The sequence below is a fragment of the Carcharodon carcharias genome, chromosome 13 (assembly GCF_017639515.1).
Source record: "Carcharodon carcharias isolate sCarCar2 chromosome 13, sCarCar2.pri, whole genome shotgun sequence".
In the NCBI taxonomy this organism is placed as follows: Eukaryota; Metazoa; Chordata; class Chondrichthyes; order Lamniformes; family Lamnidae; genus Carcharodon; species Carcharodon carcharias.
In genome coordinates, this window is record NC_054479.1 from 53,667,604 (window position 1) to 53,683,008 (window position 15,405).

A 15,405-nucleotide genomic window follows, 5' to 3' on the forward strand; every position below is an offset into this window, starting at 1 on the left:
CAATCTCAGGGAAAAGGGGTCACCCTTCTGTGCCCTCACAGAGGTGAAGGCTGGAGAAACTGACTTTACCAGATTCAGCGAGGTCATCTGATTTGATCAATGCAATTCCCCAGCCACATGCCTCCACAGTGTGCAGTACATGTGCAGATAGTGCTATGCCAGCACAAGGCTGGAATATGGAGTGTAGCAGCTCTTAAAGGGCTTCTGAGAAGGGTCACTGGACTTATTCCCAGGACGAAGGCGTTGTTTTATGAAGAAAGTTTGAACAGGTTGGGCCTATACCCATTGGAGTTTAGAAGAATGAGAGGTGATCTTATTGAAACATATAAGATGCCGAGGGGACTTGATAAAGTGGATACCTGAAGGATGTCTTCCTTCCTAGGAGACATAGTTTAAAAATAAGAGGTCTCTCTTTTAAGACAGGGATAAGGAGAAAATCAGAATGAAGACAGCAATGTTGAGACTCCTGCTACTACGGCCAATTTCATGATGAACTCATACAGAACGGGTTGGATGAGACTTCAAACCGAAGCTCCGTCTGTCCTCTCAAGTGGATATAAAAGATTTCCTGGCGCTCTTTTGTCGAAAAGCAGGGGAGTTATCCCAAGTGTCCTGGGCAACATTCATCATTCATTTGTGCACTCCCCAAGGACACAATCAACCCGGCCAACACAATGAAAAGAATCCAATAAAAAAGATTCACTTAGTTTGAACTCCAGCTCCAAATAAACCCGTTCTATTTTCAGACATCTCTCATGCTGCTGTGAGTAATCAGTAGCAATTCGTGGGTGAGATTAACAGCCGTGTAACACAGTGCACAAAATGTACGAAATGTCTACAAAACATTTCCACCTCAAAAAACACAAATATAATTAGATACGTATTTGCTGCAGGTTATCATTAAATATCACTGTATTAATCACACCAATCAAATCCTGGGAGATCAAACATCATTATATGGTTATTACAGTAATAAGCTCTAGGGCACTTACATCATTATGAAAGGCATAGTAAGTAGCATCTCAGTCATTAATAAGGGGCTAAACCATTGTAAATAGGGTCCAGGATGCTCCACTTGGGTTAGGGCAGTTCCCCAGTGGAACTCCCAGAAGTACTTATGTTGGGAATGAGCCACTAATCTCATGTTCGCGCAAATTCATCAACTTTCCCAGACTCACCAATTCCCTGAAATAAAAACAGAAAATGCTGGAAAAGCTCAGCAGGTCTGGCAGCAAATGTAGGGGGAGAAGCAGAGTTAACATTTCGAGTCCAATATAACTCATTTTTGGAAGAGCAGTGGCATAGTGGTATCGTCGTTGAAGTAGTAACCCAGAGACCCAGGGTAATGCTCTGGTGGGCCCAGGTTTGAATCTGGAATTAAAAGCCTAATCGATGATTGCTGTTAAAACCCATCTGGTTCACTAATCCCCTTTAGGGAAGGAAATCTGCCATCCTTACCTGGTCTGGCCTACATATGACTCCAGATCCACAGCAATATGGTTGGCTTTAAATGCCTCAGCAAGCCGCTAAGTTGTACCAAACCACTACAAAGTCAATAAGGAATTAAGCCAGGCGGACCACTTGGCATCGACTTAGGGACCGGAAATGACAACAGCAAACTCAGCCCTGTTGACCCTGCAAAGTCCTCCTTACTTTTGGGGGCTTGAGCCAAAATTGCGAGGGCTGTCTTACAGATTATAACCTATGTCAATAGTCTGACGTAGTCATACTCATGGAAGCGTACCTTACGGATAATGTCCCAGACACCACCATCACCATCTCTGGGTATGTTGTGTCCCACCGGACAGACCCAGCAGAGGTGTTGGCACAGTGGAATGCAGTCGGGAGGGAGTTGCGCTGCGAGTCCTCAACATTGACTCCAGACCCCGTTAAGTCTCATGGGCAAGGAAGCGTTCTGCTGATTACCACATACCGTCCTCCCTCACCTGATGAATCGGTGCTCTTCCGCATTGAACACCACTTGGAGAAAGCACTGAGGGTGGCAAGGGCACAGAATGTACTCTGGGCGGAGGGCTTCAACGTCCATCACCAAGAGTGGCTCAGTAGCACAACTACAGACCAAGCTGACCGAATCCTAAAGGGCATGGCTGATAGACTGGGTGGGTCTGTGGCAGGCGATGAGGGAACCAACAAAACAAAAAACATACATGACCTCATCCTCACCAATCTGCCTACCACAGATGCATCTGTACATGACAGTATCCGTAGGAATGACCACCACACAGTCCTTGTGGAGACGAAGTCCTGTCTTCACACTGGGAATACCCTCCATTGTGTTGTGCAGGCCACTGTGCTAAATGGGATGGATTTCAAACAGCTCTAGCAACACAAGACTGGGCATCCATGAGGCGCTGTGGGCCATCAGCAGCAGCAGAATTGTACTCAACTGCAATCTGTAACTTCATGGCCGGGCATGTCCCTCATTCTACCATTACCGTTCAACGAAGAGTGCAGGAGGGCATTCCAGGAGCAAGCAACAGGCATACCTAAAAATGAGGTTTCAACCTGGTGAAGCTACAACTCAGGACTAACTGCATGCTAAACAACATAAGCAGCAAGTGATAGACAGAGCTAAGCGATCCCACAACCAACAGATCAGATCTAAGCTCTGTAGTCCTGCCACATCCAGTTAGGAATGGTGGTGGACAACTAAACAACTCACTGGAGGAGGAGGCTTCACAAATATCCCCATCCTCAATGATGAGGGATCCCAGCTCATCAGTGAAAAATACAAAGCTGAAGCATTTGCAACAATCTTCAGCTGAGTGGATGATCCATCTTGGCCTCCTCTGGAGGTCCCCAGCATCACAGATGCCAGTCTACAGCCAATTTGATTCACTCCATGCAATATCAAGAAATAGCTGAAGGCACTGGATATTGCAAAGGCAACGGGGCCTGACAATATTCCAGCAAAAGTGCTGAAGACTTGTGCTCCAGAACTTCCCATAGCCCCAGCCAAGCTGTTCCAGTATAGCTACAGCACTGGCATCTACCTGACAATGTGGAAAATTGCCCAGATATGTCCTGTCCACAAAAAAACAGGACAAATCCAACCCGGCCCCATGAGTCTACTCTTCATCATCAGTAAAGTGGTGGAAGGGGTCATCAACAGTACTATTAAGTGTCACTTTCTTAGCAATAACCTACTCACTGACGCTCAGTTTGGGTTCCACCAGGGTCACTCAGCTCCTGACATCATTCCAGCCTTGGTTCAAAGATGTTCAAAAGAGCTGAACTCCAGAGGTGAGGTGAGAGTGACTGCCCTTGACAACAAGGCAGCATTTAACCAAGTGTGGCATCAAGGAGCCCAAGCAAAACTAGAGTCAGTGGGAATCAGCTGGTAAACTCTCCGTTGGTGTGAGTCACATCTAGCACAAAGGAAGATGGCAATGATTGTTGGACATCAATCATTTCAGTTCCAGGACATCACTGCAGGAGTTCCTCAGGGTAATTAATGTTCTAGGCCCAACCATCTTCAGCTGCTTCATCAATGACCTTCCTTCCATTGTAAGGTCAGAAGCGGGAGTATTCGCTGATGATTGCACAATGTTCAGCACCATTCACGACTTCTCAGATACTGAAGCAGTCCATGTCCAAATGCGACAAGACCTGGGCAATATCCAGACTTGGGCTGACAAGTAACATTCGCAGCACACAAGTGCCAGGCAATGACCATCTCCAACAAGAGGGAATTTAACCATATCCTCTTGACATTGAATGGCATTACCATTGCTGAATTCCCCATGATCAACATCCTGGGGGTTTCATTAGCCAGAAACTGAACTGGATTAATCAGATAAATATTGCGACTTCAAGATCAGGTCAGAGGCCAGGCATCCTGTGGTGAGTAACTTGCCTCCTGACTTTCCAAAGCCTGTCCACCATCTACAAGGCACAAGCCAGGATTGTGATGGAATATTCCCCACTTGCCCGGATGAGTGCAATTCCAGCAACACTCAAGAAGCTTGACACCATCCAGGACAAAGCAGCCGTTTAATTGGCACCCCATCCACAAACTTTCATTCCCTCCACCACCTATGCATAGTTGCAGCAGTGTGCACCATCTACAAGATGCACTGCAGGAACACACCAAGCGTCCTCAGACAGCACCTTACAAACCCATGAGCACTACCATCTAGAAGGACAAGGGCAGCAGATGCATGGGAACACCACCACCTGGGTGTTCCCCTCCAAGCCACTCACCACGCTGACTTGGAAATATAGAGCCGTTCCTTCACTGTCGCTGGGTCCAAATCCTGGAACTTCCTCCCTAACAGCACTGTGGGTGTGCACCACATGGACCTCAGCAGTTCAAGAAGTCAGCTCACCACCACTTTCTCAAGGGCAATTAGGGATTGGCAATAAGTACTGGCCTAGCCTGCAATGCCCACATCCCATGAATGAAGAAGTGTCATATTGGACTCGAAATGTTAACTCTGTTTCTCTCTCCACAGATGCTGCCAGGCCAGCTGAGTTTTCCAGCACTTTGTTGTTATTTCCAATTTCCAGCATCTACAGTATTTTGCTTTAATTTTAGTTATCACTTCCCCGTTTGCCCACTCACCCAAAACTGTGCACCCTCTTACCGTTTGTAATGTTCACAGTACAGGTTAAGGAGTATATTATCCCATTACACTTGACAATGTTTCCTTTATATAAATCAGTATTTCATCTGTGATCAACTGTGATTATGGGTTAAAAAAAAGTGTCTGAACTGGTAACATGCAAGCAATGCCTTTACTTACATTGATCATAGCATTGGAGGTGATGCGGAAAAGGGTCGCTCGCTCATTGACTGCTTTAATCTTTTCTCCACTTTCAGCTGATAATTTCAGGCTCTCGAGTTCACTCAGGGATCTCTGAAGGGCTGCCCCGTGCTTAGCGATGAGGTCATTGCACTGGCTCAAGTCATCAAGCTTGTTGGCCAGGGTCCTCAGGGTGGCATGCAGCTCACTCTTATCAGATTGCGAGGTTGGCTCCTCGTCACCAGAGTCATCTGTGGAAGGAGCAACAGTTTCCATGTTACAGCACCATCCTTACCACTCAAGACGAATGCAAAACAGCAACAAGAAAGACCAATCAGATAAGGTCAGAGCAGGAGTGCATTTGAGGGGCTGTTGATATCAAAGTCTCATTGCTACAGGCTTCACTCTTTTAAGTCACTACTAAGAAGCTTCTTCAAAAAGACACAGAAGCAAAATCACTGGCTGTTTTGTGGATCAGCTCCCAGGCTATCTACGGAGTGAAAGGCCAACTGCAATTCAAGGATAACATTTATTTTTTGACATTCTGTCCCTTTAAGGGTATTTGGAAAATCACTGAATCATGCAGCACAGAAGGTGGCCTTTTGGCTTATCATGCCTATGCTGGCTCTTCGAAGGAGCTATCCAATTAATCCCATTCCTTGCTCTTTCCCCCAAGTCCTGAATTTTTTTCCCCTTCTAATGTTAATCCAATTCCCTTTTGAAATTTACTATTGAATTTGCTTCCACAACCCTTTCTGCTTGTGACTTCCAAATCATTACCGTTAACTGGATACCAGTTGGGTTTAATTGAATGCAGCGAAGGTCATTAATTCGGGTTTTATTTGGGCACAGGTAAAGAGACACTCACTGAAACTGGGTGTGGTGGAATTAGTAGGTATAGGCTGAAGGTATTTCACTCTGTAAATAAATGCAAGACTGAGTAAAGATTGGTTCCAGTATCATCCTTCAACTGACTTTCTGAAATATAACAACAAAAATTTGCTGCGTAAAAGTTTTTTTCTCCTAATCTCCCCTGGCTCTTTAATTAACAAATTTAAATCTGTGTATCCGCTGGTTACTGACCCTGCTCCCAGTGCAAATAGTTTCTCCTTAATTACTTGATCAAAATTCTTCATGACTTTGAATTTCTCCATAACCTTCTCTGCTTGAAGCAGAACAAGTCCAGCTTCTCTAGTCTTTCCTAGCCACTGAACTCCTTCACTTCACCACCACCTACATCACCCCCCCACTCCCCGCCCCCACCCCATTCTAGTAAATCTCCTCTGCACCTTCTACTTTGTTTTGGCGGCAGAATGTGGTCTGCTGACTGAGGCTAAATGCTTTCCCAGTCTAGGTGCCTGGAACTCAGTTGGTTTGATTTATTTTCAGCTTGTAATGAAAAACAAAAATCTGAATTTACCCGACCTTTCTTCATCTTACAGTGGCTGGCCCCTATTGCAGATTGATCCAGACACTGTTGAAATGAGCATGTGTATGTATGCGTGTGCACACAGTACATTGAGGAACATGGAAACAATCACAAGGTGAGAGTGACTACACAAACCAGTTACAACACTGCTGCTAAACAGGACAAAGGCAAATTTACAGCTTTAACAGTGACATTAGGACTCTCAAAGAATTTCTGAAGCCCTGTCTGAAGCAGAGTCGGCAGATATTTACAGCTGCTTGTCACAGCCCACAGCTGGCTGTGCCATACACATATGTTTGTTTTGGCAACATCAGATACTCACTGCATTAGAGACCAGCTGCTCTACAATGAAGGTGGTCAGGTCAAGAGCTTTTCTTTTGGTTGCATTCAGAATTTAAATCACATTTACTGTGTTGGGTTTGTGTGTGAAAGAGAGGGGGAGAGGGAGGACTACTGTCTAGTAACAATTCACATCTACACACTAGGTTTACCTTCACCTTTGAACAAACCCATGACATTGTTTTAAAATAAATAGGCTAATCCAGAGAGCTGTAATATTCCATAGGCAAAAAATACCACAATGTTCTCCCATTCTGTAAAAAGGTGTGCATTTATATAGAGCTTGTCATGACTACTGGGCATCTCAAAGTGCTTTACAGCCAATGAAATATTTTGAAGTGTAGTCACTGTTGTAATGTAAGAAACACGGTAGCAAATTTATGCTCAGCAAATTCCCACAAAAAGCAATATCATAATGACCAGATAATCATTTTTGTGATATTGGTTGAGGGACAAATATTGGCCAGAACACAGGGATAACTACCAGCGATTCTTAAAAATAGTGTGATAGGATCTGTTGGATCCACCAGACAGGGCAGGCAGGTCTTCCCTTTAACGTCTCATCTGAAAGAAGGCACTTCCGACAGTGCAGCACTCCCTCAGTGCTACACTGGAACGTCAGCCTTGACTTTTGTGCTCAAGTCTCTGGAGTTGGACTTGAACCCACACTTCTTGATTCTGAGGCAAATGTGCTACCAACTGAGCCCAGTCCTGGCCTCCAGCCAGTAACAGAAAGGTCCCGCCTGTGCTAACCTGCAAGTCAACACGCAACTAATTCTCATGAGCTTCCATGCACCTTGGGTTGCCATTGCATCCAGCGACAGGCTATGCTGGGCACACAATAACACAACTGCTTTGATATGATTGTTGGGGAAGTTTGCGCTTCACTGGTGGGAATTTTCTGAGAATGCTGCAGTTTAAAAGTTAATTAAATGTTACTGATGGCGCATGTCTAGTCACAAGCCTACCATAGGGCCGGCAAACAATCTAGAACAACATTTGCATTTATATAGCACCTTTAATGTAATAAAGTATCCCAAGGCACTTATTACATCATTATGAATTTCATAACCCAGCAGTTCAGTAGTTGGGTAATCTTTCAGCACAAGTGTTAGTACCAGTCACTAACTTCATCAGAGTTTAAGTTTATAGAGAGAGAATACAGAATGCTGTGACACAGAGGGATCTGGGTGTCCTTGTATATGAATCACAAAACCTTAACGTGCAGCTACAGCAAATAATTAGGAAGGCAAATGGAAGGTTAGGCTTTATTGCAAAGGGGATAGAGTATAAAAGTAGGGAAGTCTTGCTACAACTGTACAGGGCATTGGTGAGATGACAATAATGCGTACAGTTTTGGTCTCCTTACCTGAGGAGGGATATACTTGCATTGGGGACAGTTCAGAGAAGGCTCACCAGGCTGATTCCTGGGATGAGGTGGTTGTCTTAAGAGGAAAGATTGAGCAAGTTGGGCCCATACTCTTTGTACTTTTGATGATTGAGGGGTGTTCTTACTGAAATACAAAATTCGGAGGGGGCTTGACAGGGTAGATGCCGAGACAATGTTTCACCCCCATGGGGGAATTTAGAACTTGGGGGCATAGTTTCAAAATAAGGCATCTCCCATTTAAGATGGAGATGAGGAGGAATTTCTTCCCTCAGAGGGTCATTAGTCTATGGAATTCTCGACCCTAGAGATTAGAGGAGGCTGGGTCATTGAATATAGTCAAGGCTGAGCTAGACAGATTTTTGATCTACAAGGGAATCAAGGGTTATGGGGACAGGCAGGAAAGTGGAGTTAAGGCCACAATCAGATTAGCCAAGGCCTCACTGAGTGGCAGAGCAGGCTTGTGGGGCCAAAGGGCCTACTCCTGCTCTGATTTCCTAAGTCATGTTCAATATAGCACTAATAAAGTGACACATCAGCCAACACAGCAACCTCAAACCACGGATATCAGCAATTACTCCAGCAACCTGTGGCTTTTATTGACCTGCAGGCTTCTCACTCCCTTCCTTTCCTAGCTTTGGAGTTTGCTGGTCCTGGACTGTTAGGTCCTGCTAAAGTTACACTATCCTTTGAGGAATGCAGGGCATGCAGCAGGTGGTCTGAGTGGACTCAGCCAATCTTCTCTCTCCCTTTGCTGAAATATCTGCCCTTCCCATGTTACCTCATGCTGTCCTAGAACAGGAACCTGCCACCTGAACAACTGCATTGGGTAAACCAGTGACCTATTTGTGCAATACAAGGCATGAAGGTATCGCACTCCATCAATATCTGTTAGCAACTTCCATACCATGGTTATAAAATTGATGAGATGTCAGCACATGCTCACTCATCCAGAAAAAATAATTCCACGAACCATGGTTTAATATATCAAGGCACCTGATTACTTGAAAGCTGAGTCTGTGGACATTAACACTTCAGTCATTTCAATATTTGCTGACAAAACTCATTTATATTTGCAACTTTCAAAATTATTACATAGAATTAAAAAAGACTTGCATTTACAAAGCACTTTTCATGACCACTGGATGTCTGAAAGCGGTCCACAACCAATGAAATACTTTTGCAGTATAGTCAATGTTTGTCATAACTTAGGAAGCATGGCAGCCAATTTGAGCACAGCAAACTCCCACAAGCAGCAATGCAGTAATCACCAGGTATTGTGTTTTTGTCATGTTGGTTGAAGGATAAATTTTGGCCGCGGGATCTTTTACATCTACCTGGGCAGGCAGCTGGGAGCTCGATTTAACATCTTGTTCAAAAGACAGCACCCCCAACAGTGCAGTACACCCTCAGTGCTACACTGGAATGTCAGCATGATTTCAGTGCTCAAGCCATGGAATAACCCTTGACATTGTGATTTAGAGGTGAGAGTGCTACCGACTGAACCATGGCTAACAGTCAATGACTTGGAATATACAGCACAGAAACAGGCCATTCAGCCCGGCAAGTCTGAGCTGGTACTTGCACTCCACGAGTTTCCTCTCATTCCATCTATCTCAATCTTTCAGCATATAATTCTATTCCATTTTCTCTCATGTACCTTTTGGAAGCATCCAAGCTATGTGCCTCAACCTCTTCTTGTGATAATGAACTCCACGTTCTAATGAAGAAATTTCTCCTTATTTCCCTTATTAAATATTTATCAATAAATACCTTGTATTTATGGCCCCTAGTTTTGGAGTCTCCCATGAGTGAAAACATTTTCTCCATATCTACCCTGCCCAACCCATTCAAAATTTTAAAGCCCCCTATCAGGTCACCTTTAAGTTCTAATTTTTTAAAGCAAGTCCCAACCCTGTTCAGCTTTTCCCCCAACAGCTGAAATCTTTCAGTTCTGTTATCATCCTTGTAAATTCTAATGGCACATTCTCCATTGCTTCGAGTTCTTTTTATAGTATGGAGGCCAGAGCTGTGCACTGGGGCCTGAACCAGTCCTATACAAGTTTAACATAACCTCAGTACTTTTGAATTCTATACTCCTAAATAAATCTCAGTGTTTTGTAAGCAGTTTAATTGCTTTGCTGACCTGCATTACTGCTTTTAATGATTTGACCAACCTTACCCCTTAATCCCTTCGCTTTCCGCCCTATTCATTTTCTTATTTTCCAGGGTGCAGATGATGTTTGTTTTTCCTACTAAAGTGCACTTCCTCAGCTTTACTGTGTTAAAGTTAATTTAACACTTAAGTCCCCAGTCTACAAGTGTGCTAAAGTTTTCTTGTATTATTGTGTTCTTCAGTGTTAGTTATACCACCACCACCACCAACCGGCAGCCGCCCCCCGTCCCACCAAAGTTAGTTTTTTAAAAATTTTTTCATGGGATGTTGGCATCACTGGCAAAGCCAGCATTTGTTGCCTAGTCCTAATTGCCCTTGAGAAGTTGATGGTGGGCTATGTTCTTGAATCGCTGTAGTCGATCTGGTGCGGGTACACCCACAATACTAATAGAAAGCGAGTTCCAGGATTTTGACCCAGCGGCAGTGAAGCTACAACGAGATAGTTCCAAGTCAGGATGGTGAGTGGCTTGGAGGAGAACTTGCAGATGTGGTGTTCCCATGCATCTGCTGCCCTTGTTCTTCTAGATGGTAGAGGTCACGGGATTAGAAGGTGCTGTCAAAGGAACTTTGGTGAGTTGCTGCAGTTGCTTACAGATAGTACAAACTGCTGCCACTGTGCATTAGTGGTGGAGAGATTGAATGTTCAAGTTGGTGGTTGGGGTGCCAAACTAGCAGACTGCTTTTTCCTGTATGGTTGGCAGCTTCTTCAGTGTTGTTGAAGCTGCACTCATCCAGGCAAACGGAGACTATTCCATCACACTTCTAACTTGAGCCTTGTAGATGGTGGAGAGGCTTAGGGGAGTCAGGAGGTGAGTTATTCACTGTAGAATTCCCAACCTCTGACCTGCTCTTGTAGCAAAAGTATTTACATGACTGGTCAAATTCAGTTTCTGGTCAATGTTAACTGCTAGGATGTTGATAGTAGGGGATTTAGCAATGGTAACCACTAGGATGTTGATAGTAGGGGATTTAGCAATGGTAATGCTATTGAATAGCAAGGGGGGGGGAATGATAAGTTTGTCTCTTGTTGCAGATGGTCATTGCCTGACATTTGTGTAGCTTCAAAGTTACTTGCTACTTGTCAGCCCAAGCCTGGATATTGTCCAAGTCTTGCTGCATTTGGACATGGACTGCCTCAGTATCTGAGTCCTCATGAATGGTGAACATTGTGCAGTCATCAACGAACATCCCCACTTCTTACCTTATGATGGAGGGAAGGTCATTGACGAAACAGCTGAAGGTGGTTTGGCCTAGGTATCATCTAGTTATTCCTAATTCCAAATCATTAATGTAAATTATGCATAGCAGTGGTCCCAGTACCAATTCTTGTCAAATGCTGCTTTTTACCTTCCTTCAACCTGAATACCTATTCTTTACCCTGGCTCTTTGCTTTTTTAAAGACAATTTGCTATCCACTCAACTATTTGTTCCCCTGACACCACATGACCTATTCTTTGTCATGACCTAACTATATGGCTCCTTTTCAAAGGCCTTTTGACTGGTGATTTTAAACAGCCATCTGTCATTCTAACATGGAGAAATTTAAGTTAACCAGTGCCAAATCTCTCTCTCCCTCTACACGCTGACACCCACTTGCATGAATTCACTGGCTGTTCCTGATAGATACCGGTAGTGGGTGCAGGCTAGGCATGTGCAATCATCAGGAAAAATTCACTCATCTCTGGTGCTCTACCGCTTGTGTGTTTCTCAAGTGAGCTGCTGTTCGAGGGTTGCCAATCCTCCAGGATTGTTCTAGCATCTCCAAAAATTAAAGGTTTATTTCTGTTGTCTATCACTGTTGTCAGATACATGGAAAAAAAATTGCCAAGACAATGCAAGCAAAAACGTCTGTTTTTGTCCATTTTTTTGAATGTTTCTTTCTTAGTTATAAAAAATATTCGAGATGGGAAGATGAGTGAGCTGGTTGCAAACAAGGGGTCTGTGATAAAACTTCAAAGAATATTTCTAACTAGAGTTGGCAAGTCCATGTTGCACAGACACTGTAAACATGGGGTCAAAAGAAATAACTCCCTGCCATCTGATATCATACAGCTTAGGAATGGCCCACCCATCAGCAGGCAATCATTCTGGGTGTAACCAGAAGAAGGGAATATTCACTGCTTAACAGGAAGCAGGAAAGAGTGAATGGTTTTGTCAATGTTCAGACAGGGGAATGTGCATTTTTTTGAGTTGTCTGCTACTTGTGTGACAGGCACAGTTTCATCTGTCAAGTTAATCAACAGAAGCAACATGAAAGCTCGTACTGCGACCTTGCCACGCTGCAACCAGGGTCAAGCATCTTGTCAAATGAAAATTCAGAAAGATTAAAATTTTCTTTTTTGAAAATTTCAAGAGGTCATGATGACAAATGACAGGCTGCAGAATCAATGAGTTCAAGTGGCTGGGAAAAATACAGTGGTCTGAATCTTAAAAGGCAAGAAATACATTCAACTGTCACTGTGGTAAATTGGAGTGCTATGTACTTTTAAGGGAATGTAGCTAACTGACTACGTGATGGTATCGACCAATCGCTATTCAACGCGGGCTACTTGGGTAGCAGGAAATCTAGAACTGGAGGTGAATGAAGCAGCACACATTGTGTTAGTGTCCTGTTCTTAGTTCCAATAAACTACCAGTGTTTGTTCAGTTAATTGGTCTCTGCCTATATTGTTTCAAATACCAACTAATGTGTTAATATCAAGGACGCAGCTCGTGTTCGTTTGACAAAGCAAACGTGATAACCTAAAACATAAAAGCCACCCTCGGTGAGCCAAGGTTTAGAAATGCAGTTGAAAAACAAAATACTGTGAATACTGGAAGTCAAAATCAAAAACCAGAAAACGCTGGAAATACTTGGCAGGTCAGGCATTCTGGTGAAGTGTCACGATCTGAAACATTAACTCTCGCTCAACAGATGCTGCCAGACCTGCCGAGTATTTCCATCATGTTCTGCTTTCATTTTCAAAAATACCAGAGATGATTGACACTGCAGTACAGAAATAGTTAGCGTCCCATACACACTGGTCCCTACTATTATTAAATAAATGTTACCCTGAACATGGGATCACTGTGTTTGTTGTTGAAAATTAGCACCTCGAAATCCAAGTAACCAGCAATGCAGTGATGACAGACAGTGACTCCATTCCAGCATTTACAACACTTACATTCTCAAGGCTTATTAGAACCTTTGATTGCTAAGTTAAGCCAGCTCGTTGCAAAATTTACTGAAAGAAACATGACAGTACGGTTCCTGCACAAGTCAACAGGGACATATTTAATTGCGGCTGCTGTGTTTCAGCACCAGTTCCACTTACTCAGTTATAGCTGGATCAGCTCCAGTCCATAGAGGAGCCAGGATTTCACATTCCTTCTTTCTTGGGGGGTGAGCAGCACAAGATGCATCTATCTGAAAACACTCACGTTCTGCTCTTTCTACCCAATAATCCTCTTAACATGGTCTAAAAGGTCATGGGATAGCTCATCGATACAGGATAAGGGAGGGATCCTGTTGCAAATTTGCATGTGTTTGCAAATTTACAACTTTAAAATGGACGTTTGCCAAGTGGTGACTGTGCTGGAACTAAAATTGAACGACAGGGGGAGTGAACTTCTTTCTGCTTGGAGGAAACTCCAAGCTCCACTCTAAGCACAGAAGTGTATGTTTGATATTTTTCTTCCCTTGCCATTTGTAAATCAATGCTGCATTGGCCACAGTCTGATAAAACCTTTCAATTACAAAAGAACTGGAGGCCGGAGTGTAAGGCACGCAGAGAACAAAAAGGGTAATCCACAGCCTGCAAGGGGCATTGAGATCAGGGCCAATCATCTTGTGGCATCAATATTCAGTATTTTTGGAACTCTCTCCAGCAGTGGATTGCATCACAAAGGCAACTCCCACACTCACGTTCAGGCTTTAAACAGAACCAAATCTGGACTGGATTTCATTTCATTATGTGTTATTGAGGATTATTGCTAGATAGCAGTGGACACAGAGCAGTGAGCTACAGGCTAGAACAATTGTTCTATAATTATGTAGGTACAACATGAAACCTATTTGTGTCACTCTGTGCACTATAGGCAGTTAGCAGGAACCCAATATCAGTGGAGAACTGAACCAAAATAACTTTATGAATTTGGTAAATTTTAAAATTTATTTTTTAGTGGCTATGGTTGGAAATTAACTCCTAATTCCTGATATTTATATGAATTTTACATCAATTTGCAGGAGTGAAGGGGGACCCAGAAGGGGATGAGCAAATCTAACATTATCTGAGGTCTTGAGGAACTCATCCAAAGCCTAATGCTTGTCTCACCCCCAGCTTAATTAGTGAACTTGACCAACCTGTCTCTAACCCAGAGTCTAAGTCTAAGGTTTACTAGACCAATACCTGGAATGGGCGGGATATCTTATGAGGAAAAGTTGGACAGGTTTGGCTTGTATCCACTGGAGTTTAGAAGAGTAAGAGGAAACTTTATTGAAACATATACTCTGAGGGGTCTTGATAGGGTGGATGTGGAGAGGGTATTTCCTCTGGTGGAAGAATCTAGAACTAGGGGTCACTGTTTAAAAATAAGAAATCGCCCATTTAAGACAGAGATAAGGAGAAACCTATTCTTTCAGAGCATCGTGGGTCTTTGGAACTCTCTTCCCTAAAAGGCAGGGGAACCCCAGACTCCAAGTATTTTTAAGGTAAAGGAAGAAAGATTCTTGAGAAGTAAGGGGTTGAAAGGTTATCAGGATTGGGAAGGAATGTGCAGTTGAGGTTACAATCAGATCAGCCATGATCTTATTGAATGACCCAGCAGGCTCGAGGGGCTGTATGGCCTGCTCTTGTTCCAAATTCACATGTTTGTATGTATGATAAGTAGCACGGGAATATCACCTGCAGGCTGCAGAGGTCAGATTCCAGGGAGATTAATGATTTTTCATGTAGGACGGTGCAGTGAATCTCCTAGGGAGGTCAAGACATGTTCTGTCATATTATAAGGATGAACAAGTGAATGTATGTGCTACTTCAACAGAAACAGATACCATAATAGTCCTCCACTACCTTTAAGTTATACCAAAAAGGCAGAAAATTCTTCCAACAAAATACTGGAAAGATCAAAGTCATTGGCTTCAGTCCCTGCCACAAACTCCATTCTCTAGCAATTGACTCCGCCTATTCTTCCGGCAAATGTCCAAGGCTGAATCTAACTGTTGACACCAGTACTCCAAGTCTGGTTTACCAAGGTTTGATACAGGTTTAGCATTGCTTTTCTACATGACAATTCTATCCCTCTTGAAATAAACCCCATTTTTGTGTTT

At 43.5% G+C, this 15,405-nt stretch overlaps 1 protein-coding gene across 1 annotated transcript in view; it reads right to left on the bottom strand.

Moving 5' to 3' along the window:
- Window positions 1-15,405, bottom strand: part of LOC121285910 (oxysterol-binding protein 2-like) — a 195,142-nt gene that overhangs the window by 111,428 nt on the left and 68,309 nt on the right. The window contains exon 2 of the mRNA XM_041202852.1: window positions 4,767-5,017. Coding sequence (XP_041058786.1) covers window positions 4,767-5,017 — 251 coding nt within the window. The remainder of the gene's footprint in view (window positions 1-4,766; window positions 5,018-15,405) is intronic.